Raw genomic sequence first — 11,327 nt, 5'->3', positions numbered from 1 at the left:
TTCTAGAGATGCTCTGTTCCGCCATGTCTGCTGTGCCAACGTTGCATCCTTCGGAAATGAGTCTCGTACGATTTCTAGCTTCCAATTGATGATGGATTAATATCGGAGGCTTGCTCCTATCGGACCTCGTTCATTGCTGCTTATGCCTTCGGGGCGTTCCTGGCGCCTAAAATTTGTGCGCTGCTTTACGAACACCGCTTGTTACCCTACTCGCAAAACCTAGCCAAGTCGTTGGTCGCTTTGATTCACAGCGGTCAAACAGGGCAATGAGCGAGCATCGTGAATAATCATCCCTCCTACGGATGTTAATTGGTGGGATGGTTTTTGCGATGCTTTAAAAATTGTTTGGTTTTGATCTTGCTAAGTTTCTTGATCTGAAATTAAATCTGACATCGAATTCGAATTGAACATATCCGATAGTTAAAACCCTTGATGGTTAAAACCCTTAATACTCGTGTGATATCAAATTTTGAACTCCATGAGATGATCTGGACCATCTTCTATCCTATCCGATGACTTAATGTGGACCTTGTGTTTCCCCAATCTAGAATGAAGAGGGATAGTTTTTTCCCTCCCCTTTGGTTTTTCTTCTTTTCCGAGATTCATTTATATTGGAAAATTTATCATTATGTTTCCTTTGATGTAGTTGAACTTATTTATCAAAAAAGGGTTACCTTCCTTCTTCTCATAAGGCTCAAAGATGCAATTGAAGTTACCAGCAATCATGAATGAGATGCTCTACCAGATCAAGTTGGAGACCTCATTCTAAAGCTTGGGCCGTTGTTTATAATCAGAACTCGTAAACACCAAACAAAAGCCAAGGTTTTTCATTAGGTTTCGATAACACAATAACTTCATCGAATTCATCTTTATTGGCTGGGGATATCTGGGGTACCTCTCTTGCTGTTGCAGCGACTGGGTATGCTTCTCTTTCTTGGGTACCCCCACCCCATGGTTATCTTAAGATGAATTTTGATGGTGGTATGGCCATGGATAGAGCTTCTGGAGGAGTGGGCTTTGTTATCAGGGACCAGCATGGTAGGTTTATTGCAGCCGGTGGTTGGAGCACGCCAGGTTTGACGGCTGTTGGGGCAGAGCTACGAGCTGCCTGGGAGGGTATCCGATATGCGAGATGTGTGTTGGGGGCCGACAGACTGTGCATTGAGGGAGACTCTGCCACGGTGATTGACTGGATACAGGGAGTGGATAGATATGGTAATGGTCACCCTTTGATTCGGGATACACGCAGACTAGTTCAGGAGTTATTAGCTGTCCAGATTGGTCATGTATATCGTGAGGTGAACCGAGCTGCAGACTGGGTCGCCTCATATGTGGCTCGTCATTCCGGGGACGTCATCTGGACCAGTCTAGCAGTCGTTCCCCATTTGCTGCACTGCCTTTTGTCTTTTGATCTGGCAGGATGTACTCAATCTTGATTTATTGGATATGAAATGCCGTTTTGACCAAAAAAAAAAAAAAAAAAACACAATAACTATTTTTTGAGTGCACTTTTGGAAAACATCCACAATAGCAACTTCTACTCCCCATACAACCATAATATCCCTCGTAAGAATTCTGGACTCGATAGCATAGTGGCTCCAAAATGCCGGAAAACGACGCTAACATGGTGCAGACTTCTTCCCGCAAGCCACGTTTCAAGCATGAAATGGAAGTTCAAGTAATGCAATTGCACAAATCTTCTGAAGGAAGAAAGAAAGGAGGCTTCTCCCGCCCCTTTTTATTTCAAGGCATGATTTTCATCACAGAATAGAGGATGGTGGTTATGGCAATGCCTCGCCTCTCCCTGGGCCACTGACAAGGGCAATATATCAATCCGCCTCGCTCCTTGACCTAAAGATGTCTTATGCTAGGGCAAAAGATTCAACCTCATACAGCAGTTTGCCCATCTTCTTCAACTCACGAGCCACCCAGTCCGTCGGCGCATTGACCAAGGTTCCTACCTATTACCATCGTAGTCTCGCAGGTGCGCCTCAAAGCTTCAATATTTTTTTCGGCAATTTCAACACCTTGATGAAGTAGCACGAGATTTTTTTCTTGAGTGTTGCTTTGTGACACCCCTTTGCCCCGCCCTTGGGAGACGCCCAACCCCCGCCATTGTAGGAGCCCTTCGCTGTCTCTCCACTCTAGTCTCCTATTCCACTTGAGCCCTAGATGTTCGATGGAAGGTTCACAAGATCGCACAAAACTCATAGCAATGCTCGCTAGACTGACAACAAACTATTTGGCAACAAATTTTTGGAAGATTCACTGCGAAGGGATAACCCAAGATTTTTTATTGCAAAAATCATCCGATTTTGGTTTCAAGGAGGAGTAGTGGATTTCGGGTCCGGTTTCAATTTTTTTATTAACCCCACCGAATCCACCCTGTTGACATCCTTACCGTCACCATGCGTTGGCATTGTGGGTGGGAAATAAGTAACGCAGTGAAGCATATCTTCCTAAAAGCTTTCATTTTCTCTCATTTGAGCTATTCTTGTGTTATTTCCTTGGGCCGGCTTAGTAAATATATCTTTTGTATCTTACACTACCCACAATCCAATAGGGGATGATCTTACATTTTGCCATAGAATAATAATTATATGATGTATGCCTCTTTGGAGACTATTGCTCTTTGGAGTCTACATCTATTATCAAATTCAATATTAGTTCCCGTTGTAGAAGGCTAGGGTGCAACATTTGGTATAATTTGTAGTTTGTGTATGCACCTTCATAATCACTTTGGTAATTTGTGCCGGTCGTATGTGCCTACGGAATCCAACGAGTGGGGCAAATATGAGCAACATTTGTAGTACAAAATCCTTCTCATTTCCTTTCTCTAGCATATATCTCTTGTTGATGACCATTAATCATTGAACGAGGATTTTACAGGCGCCACCATTATTTGAGCCGCCTGATTTGCTTATAACCTTCCTTTGTTACTAGAGCACTAACGAAATCTGAGTTAAAAATAGGAACTCCATTCACCATGAATATTAATAATGCAACATCTTAACAACATATTCATCCTTATAGAAGAGAGTACCGTAAGTCAATTTAGACCTTCCAAAGTATGCTTGGCTCTCACTCAACTCATTAGCTTGGGTGTCATTCCACATAAAAGACATAGCGGAATGAGTGTCTTTTTTCCGTAGTCTCTACCTCCAGAGTCCAGACTCGTTAAAGAACATTGCATGTTTGTAACTAAAATAACTAAGCAGTCGGAGCTTCTAAAAATCTTCTCGTGATAGGGAAAAGGGACGAAACGGAAACACGTGATTTGGCCAAGTTCAGTTCGACCGCTTTTTCTTTTGCGCTACCGAACCGGAGCCTAGGCTGTAACGTTGCACCACGATTTTGAATCAGAAGAGAGATTTCAAGAAATGGTAGATCTATTCACTTTATCACCGAGCCGGATCTGGTGTATCATAGGAGATTTGCCTTTTTATTGATTCCTACGAGTTGGATCAATTTTTTTTTAATGAGGTATTCAACTCCAGAGATAAATCGAAAAAGAAATTTTTATTGGTTCTACCTCCTTTTTTTTTTTCGGAAGAGAATGAATCTTTTTATTGAAGAACCGAAAAAAAATACGTTGCGGTCTATAAGGGGCTTTTGGTATGGGATGATGGTCTCAGAATCAAGGGTGATGTGGGTGGAGGTGATAAGATCACCGTGTTTAGTTGTATCACGGTGTTCCTACGTGGCGGTGATCCTAAATCACCTCCGCTCCTCAAATCTTCACCCAACCCGATGATGGGATATCCATCCTTGAGGTTGGAAATTCAAGATCACCCCAAGGCAGTGATCTTGGGTTGAAAGTTAAAGACAAAAATACTCCTCAATTTAGAAAAAATTGATATATCAATATACCATCAATATATTATGTCAATGTTATATATATATATAATATTATGTTGATATTATATATTATATTAATGATATATATTATATTATAATATATTACTAATCATATTATTATTGAAGGATAATTTTAAATTATACTAGAAATATATTATTATATTTTATATTTATATAATAAAAAATTTGATATATTACTCCTATTTACCTTATTTTTATAATCAAATAATTATTAGTATTAAAAAATATATTATAAGTATAAATAAAAATATTAATTCTATAATGAAAAATAACATATTTTTATAAGATTAATAATTTATAGGACTAATAAATATATTTTTATAGAATATATTAATAATTAATATATTGATAAATATATTTATATTTTATTATAATATATTTTATATGATTAATAAATATATGATATGGGCTACTAAAAGTAAAATATGTGACAAAATTATGGAGCTATTATAGGAATTAGCATATTGACTTATATTTTTGATTCATGAGAATTAAAAATATATAAAAAATTCATCTAAAATATATGAGGAGTATTTGTGGTATTATGTGGCCGGTGATTTTGGATCTTCGTATTATAGCAAACAAGTTATTTATGGATATTCAGAAATTTTTAATCACTCGGCCATGATTTACTAAATATATTGATCTTAGATCGGGATCATTGCAGCATTCGGATCATCGGGGATCCGGTTGGGGTTACCAAACGCCCCATACATCCATTTGAGGCATGGCACGTTTGGTTTATCTCTCCGAGTCATCTATCGCTCCCTCCCTGCCGCGTTCAAATCGGGTGCGATCGGTCGATTAGGATCGGCTGTAACTGGACTCCTCCGTCCGCCGGAGAGGAGGACATTCGCCATCATCGTACGGATGTGAAGCTCTTGTTTGGGTCCAGGTATCCTGGTGCTCGGCCTTCTTCACCAGTCGTTCTTGATGCTTGTTTGTTGATCTTGAAAAATTAGGGCTTTGATGCTCGGTATGTTGCGAAGTTTCTTGATCTTCTTATTCCTTCTTTTTTTTTTTTACCTATGATGATCGAACTCGTGAGTGGCTTGCAGTTACCGATCTGTTTTTCTTTCTCGATTTCTGAAATTTCGGATGAAAGAAATTTAATAGTGTATCAGGGGTAGTCTAGGGTTTGAATTATCTTGAAGTAGAACACAATCCTTAGAGACATGCTCAGTTCTGAGCCATCTTGTCACTAATCAGTCCTCAAGAATCTGTGGTATCAGAAGAACCTGATCGATTCCAAGATTCCACTAGCTAGAAATTGGGTTCTTGATAGGTTTGCTATCAGAAGAACCTGATCGATTCCAAGTTTCCAGTTTGCCCTTTTTTCTTGTTTAAATTTCTTGGGAAGAATGTAGCTAAAGCTCTGTCAAAGGTAAGAGCTTCAAAGGAAAAGATCTTCACTAATTCTAAAGCTCTGTCATCTCTAGTTGCTCAAAACTTGGCTGCGCTTGTGCTTTTGAAGTGGTAAAAGAATGTCTACTCTTTCGTTCTTTTTCTTTTTATGAAGACTGCTTTGCTTGTTTGAGTACTCATTGAATTCAACTCTTCTAGCCTGCTTGTTTCTTGTTAATCTCTACAAAAGACACAAGCCATAGAGGTTTGCAGCTGACTGTATGGTTATAATTGAACATATTTTATGCCTAAAGAATTTACACCTTTGCAAGGGATCCTGGTATGATATCTTCTGGAAGCTAGAAACTAGATTTCTTGATGGTCCCTCACCGAAAAGAACCTGATTCCATGATTCCAACTTATATGCAAGATATATGGTTTTTTTCAATGAACGAAGCTAATAATTAGTGTTGAAGTTAGGAATCGACATTCTTGACGTTTCTACGGTGAGATGAGCTTGGTTTCAAGAATCCGACTTATGGACAAGATTTTATATTTTTGCGGTTTTAACAAATGAAGCTAATAAATGAGGCAGAAGCCAAAGCACCAAAGGTGATCAAGAAAGCATCTCTGTAGTTACTAAAGTAATGCCTAGTCCTGCTTCTTTTATCTTTGCTGCATTTGTCCCTTCAAAGCAGCGACAAGTGCCAACTTTATAATATGCATGTGTATTCTTTTCTTTGTTTTTCTTTGTTGATCTATGAAGATAACTATGCACTGTTGTTGCTGGGTCTGATGCTTCTGTATAAGATTTTCTTATTAATCTATGAAGGCAACCTCAAAACTATGGAGAAGTTGTCCCTTAACGGCTGGAAGAATGCCTTCTTTTGAACTTTTTTTTCTTTCTTTCTGTTTTTTCCCCTTCATGAGGACTGCTTTGCATGTTTCTTGCTGGGTATGATTCTTTCTTTGCTATAACATTATACATGGGCGTGTCAATTTCCTCCTGCTAACATTGTTTTAATAAAGATCTTTCTTCTAAGATGATGTAGTACCTCCATTGGTAGAATGGTATTTTTATGTTGCTTGAATCTTGATCGGGAAACATCAAAGAGAAGCCTCTTTCTGGCCTAGATTATTATTTGGAACTTGTTGGTCATCTGCTGTGCCACTTTGATCTTATCAAATTATAATATTTATTAGAGTTGTCATCCAGGAATCCCAAAAGTATTCTTTTCTTTTGCAAGTTTTTCCATAGTGAAGTTGATCAAATTGAAATTCTTATAGCTGTAGCCGTTTCTTTATATGTTGCTTCTGACTTAATTGATGGTTCTATATGTAGTCTTACCTGCATTTGAACATATAAAACTGTCACCTGCACAAATTCTGTCCCTTTATCTGAAAAGCATGTTGCACTTCTTGTTTTCCGCCGTAACCCTCCACTCTGTAAAAGTACTAATCGAATATCAACTTAACATGTTCAGGTATCCATGTCATATGTATAATCTAAAATTGGTAACTGTAAAGTTAACTTTTGCTAGAGAACTGTTTGTTTTATGATACAATCATGTTTGACCCATGCTTGGTGTATGAGGATCCATAAGGCCATCTGCAAACAGCTGGCATAAGGCTGATGGTTGTGATTCTACAATACAATCATGTCTTGCTTGCTTACTTTATTCTTTTGTTGTGAGTTTAGATAAGTGGGGAAAGCCATTGAAGCTGCTTTAAAATCTATGGAACGTCCGTATCCCCTACAAGCTCACCAATTTCTTGGCATTGCCCATAGCACTCTATACCCTGTTGTGCAGTGGGTTGTTGATAGTGTCCTAGAATTATAGCCACAAAAATACATGTAAGGTACTTGCCTTGTTGCGGAAAGTGTTAGTCCAGCATTTTGACATTCAGTAAATCTGAGCAATTGGCTACTTTTTGCATGTATTTATAGCTTTTTCCAGAAAGCTGTTCAGGTCCTAAAGGAGCAGATACTAATCAGCATACATCTGAAATCGATTGGCAAAGGTGAATAATGACACATCATCAGGTTATATCATATGGTTCCTGGTTATAGCCAGCCTATTTTTTCCATGATTTATTTGATTTTAACTAGTAATTTAGTCATTTTACTTGTTAACAGTGGAAACTAAGAAGTCATCTGATACATCATCATCTATTTCACTAGACGTCTGACTCTTTAATGGAAGAGCACCTAAATGCGGACAAGTAAGCCCCTTTTTTTTATTTGGATTTTTAAGTCTTACAGCATTTGATGATCTGCAAGTTAAATGCGCTTCAATTATGTAAAATTTCTGCCATACTTCTTGTGTCCATGATAGTTAAAATCTGGTAACATTATCACTAGGCATTCTATCCAGCATCCTGTGGAAGCAGCGGTTGTTACAACCACGTCGGACTTGGCTTACAAACTGATCCCACTGTCTCTTGAACATCAAAGCGTATTGCAACAAAAGGTGCTCAATTTTTTATGCGTTGAAGATGCTTTTCTTGATTTGTTGTTGTATGTATTTATGACATTTTTGATATTAGCAGAATTGGAATTTTGTATCTTCTGTTCATGTTCATTATAGGGGCCATTGCTTGGCGCAATAGTAAAGGCTTGGGCTGACAAGTGTAATGGCAGGGGTGCAAGTTCTGGGGAAGCCACTTTGTGTAGAAAAATGACAAAGGTCTGTCCCCGATCCGCCCCTCCAATGACCTTGGATTGCCAGGAGCATAACTGGCTTAGGTGTTCATGTTCATTATAGTTAAGCATAGACAAATCTTGCTCGAAAGAAAGGCAAAGACAAATAAGTGCCTCTAATGTTTCTAATTATTCTTCTTCCCATAATCCAGTTCGTTGATAATCTCAGCTTGTGTATTTCACAGGCTTATAATGGCTCATTACACATGGTGATTCTTAGAAGTCATATACACTATACTCCCCTATGAGTGAAGTACTGCTGAAGCTCAAGGAGCTGCCGAGCAAAATTGAGTTTTGAGGCCTAATATACTTGGCAGCTTCTCATGATTGAAAATTTGGGGTGCCAGCGTAGAAGTTTGGTCTCAATAATTAAGCAACCTTCTAGTAAAACATAAATTGTCGAGGTTCACATGCACAACTTGGATCATTTGGAAAAGTTTGGTAATGTTAATATGCATCAAGGCCAAGAAGACTGTGTGGGTGAGGGGGATTTTGACTTAGCTTGCAGTCTGAACAGGAAGGGATCTATGATAAAGATTTAAATAGAAACCAAAACACTGCAATGAAGGAAAAAATGAAAATTGAGATCAAAACCAAAACGTTTTCAAGATAAAGGGAAAAATAGGACTAAAGGGCAAAATAGGACTTGTATTTTTGTAGAATCTAAAGGGCAAAATACGACATGTAGTGATGTAGACCCATTTTATATGCATGTACCAATTGATTGTTTTTCTATGTTTATCTTATGTAAAAAATGCACATACCATCTTGTAATCTACAGAGTCTTCTTTCTGCACTCTGGATTAGTGATGGGGCATTGATTTTAAAGTAAGATCAGTAGATTTTATCATTATTTTGCTCTTCTAGAAAAATGGGGACAACTTGGCTGCATGGCAATCCCTCATTTGGAGTCTTCTATTTTATCCTGCTGTGAGTAGAGTTGGAAATAGATTGTAAGATGTTTATATATATGCACAAAAATGCAAATGTGCATGAGAAATAACCTGTCGTATCTAGTTGATATGAATTACTATATTGACAGATTTTTATTTTCTTGAAATCGTCTGACTTCTTAGCTGGCTGCATGCGATAGTGGAGCTCTGTGATGTGCATTCTGTAGTTGGTTCTGTAATTCTGCTGCTTGGTTTGTGTTAGACAGATTTGCATAGAAGACTCTGATTTAGCTCTAGCAGTTGCTTGCACTTTCTCTTTATGCTCTTTACATGTTTTTTCTTATTCTCAGCCAAGCATCATAGAGTAAAAATCACTGGATGAAAGAAGACCTGCATAGGACTGCCTGTTAGGCAGAAATGCTCCATACTGTAGATCAAACAACTCCTAGCATCAGTTATATCGTGCTTCTTTTTCTGGCTACTGCAGTGCCTATTAAGACATTTGATGAGGATTTTCCCCCCTTTGTTTTTATATTGATTCTTGCTATACAGAAAACTCGTCTTCTGTACGAGATCTCAGCATGTGAGAACATTGTACAGCAGCTTGAAACAGAGCTGAACCAGAGAGAAAGTTCCATAAAATTGCTGCTTTTTCATATGCATGAACTGGTAAATAAAGAGTCTTAATTGTGATTGATTTTATAATAGAAAATTATTTTGTCATATATTGCCAAAACTAAAAAATCATCGTTCATCTTTGCTTCATCATAATACACCAAATTATCTTCGCATTCATATCATTGCTCCAGGATCAGAAAAGGACAAGTCTTCGTATTGAATTGCAACAGTTACATCATCAGATTGATGAGACAAATAGCAGCGATGCTGTTCGGGATTTGATACAATCATTGGAATCATTGAAGGTATATTAATGTCAAAAAATAAATTACTGCTGGTTATATTCCTTTGGATTATTTACTATTTTGTCTTTATTTCTTCTCTTTCCTCCGGTTGGAGGAGATACTTTTCTTGTCTCGTCGATGATTAACCCATCCTTTCCATAGATGCTAGCAACCATTATGTTTTGTCCAAAAATAATTAGTTATGTAAATTCTCTTGGTGAAGATGTGATAAAAGATTGTTGTGCCTTTGGAATTATTTAAATCTTTAATTCACAGAGCTTATAACTTGTTAACTTTGTGTAATATTTCAGATATGGAGATGACAGTGGTACCTTTTCAACAGCATGATGCTAAAATTGGCATTTTTTTGTACTATAATACAGTTTAAGAGCTGGGAAAAGGAATTTATATTTATATGGGGCTGGCACTGCTTGATCTAAGGTTAAGTAATTGTTTGTTCATGCTACAAGAGGGGAAAAAGAAACATCTGTATCAGCTGTAAATTCCAGATTAAAAACCAGATTTTCTGTATAATTCTGTAATATTTTTATATTATAATATTTTGACCTAAAAGACTCGGACTTGATCTTTAGGTTTCCCTTTTTTTCTATTTGCATCCTATGTGGTGATTTGGTTGCTCATAAGTTGTTGATGATGTGGGATATCAATTTAGTGATGGTAGGTTAGGTAATTACAGTTCAATTCTCAGATTTTTTTTTTTTTGGGGATGAAAGTAACTCAAGTGGGCTCATTTTTTCAGGGACCGGTAGACTTGGAATTTAGGGTGACCCATCCAGCCAATTTTGGGTGGGCTTGGGTGACGAGTTTGGCCCACCGGGTTGAGAGTTGGGACTAACTCATATTTGTAGGTTTGGTCAACTTTTGGCTGAGGTTTGGATTCATAAAGTTTACGTTGGTCCAGTTTGATCTGGTCCAAAATTTTTAAGTATAAAAAGATTGTGTAAAATATTTATGTTTTATAATCTAAATTATTTTACCCCTAAATTCCTAAAAAATTTACTTGGTCCGCTCTTCTTCCCTCAATCCCTTTCTACTCCTTCCTGTTTGCCCCTTCTTCTTTTTCATCTCTTTTTCTCTCTCTTCACCATGTAACGCAGCCACATGCCAGCCTACCACCACCACGCCCAAGTATGGCCTCTACTCTCTCTCTTTTTCCTTTCGTGCCCTAGTTTGATTGGGCTGGGCTGGCTATCCCAACTTTGGAGTTTAAACGCTGAATTGAGTTTGTACTAGAAAAATTAGGCGCAAGATCCAGCTGAGACAGTCCGAGGCCGGCAGTTTGACCATTCGTCCTCGAATTTGATCCAGTCTAGCTCAAAAGATGCTACAACTCTAGTGGCTGGTTGTTTTTTCCAACATAAGTTGCAACACCAGAGATATGCCAACTTAGGTTGAGTTGACTTTAGACGTGCCTCGTTTGGTGGTCTAAAATCTGATACGATTGGAATAGGTCAGATCAAGTTGGGTTTGCATGTGTAATTGGGCTTGGTTTGGCTAGCTTCTTTTGGTTAAAACCTGGTCAGGTTGGGTATGCTAGACCTAGTCAAGTTACATTTGGTTAGGTTTGGTTGTCTAGGTTGGATTAGG

General features: G+C 38.0%; 1 protein-coding gene across 25 annotated transcripts in view; it reads left to right on the top strand.

Moving 5' to 3' along the window:
* The first annotated feature begins 1,663 nt into the window (after positions 1-1,663).
* LOC103717445 (paramyosin-like protein) overlaps positions 1,664-11,327 on the top strand; it is a 31,850-nt gene continuing 22,186 nt past the window's right edge. For 6 of the 25 annotated variants that reach the window (XR_003387573.4, XM_039128697.3, XM_026808576.4 and 3 more), the window contains exons 1-8: positions 4,607-4,774; positions 6,923-7,078; positions 7,172-7,245; positions 7,361-7,446; positions 7,586-7,694; positions 7,812-7,910; positions 9,370-9,486; positions 9,627-9,740. Coding sequence is in view for 24 of the 25 variants with exons in the window: in XM_039128697.3 (XP_038984625.2) it covers positions 7,421-7,446; positions 7,586-7,694; positions 7,812-7,910; positions 9,370-9,486; positions 9,627-9,740 (465 nt within the window). In the remaining variant the exon portion in view is untranslated. Of the gene's footprint in view, positions 1,985-4,546; positions 4,856-6,922; positions 7,084-7,106; positions 7,268-7,360; positions 7,447-7,585; positions 7,695-7,811; positions 7,911-9,167; positions 9,487-9,626; positions 9,741-11,327 lie in introns of those variants that run through there. The other 19 variants (XM_008805826.5, XM_088722826.2, XM_008805830.5 and 16 more) reach the window with 17 other exon arrangements.

This window comes from Phoenix dactylifera, chromosome 5 (genome assembly GCF_051530095.1).
Source record: "Phoenix dactylifera cultivar Ajwa chromosome 5, Ajwa_hap1_PhDact_Kaust_v1.1, whole genome shotgun sequence".
Lineage (NCBI taxonomy): Eukaryota > Viridiplantae > Streptophyta > Magnoliopsida > Arecales > Arecaceae > Phoenix > Phoenix dactylifera.
Note: the sequence above shows the minus strand (reverse complement) of the source record. Positions and strands in the feature narration are given on the sequence as shown.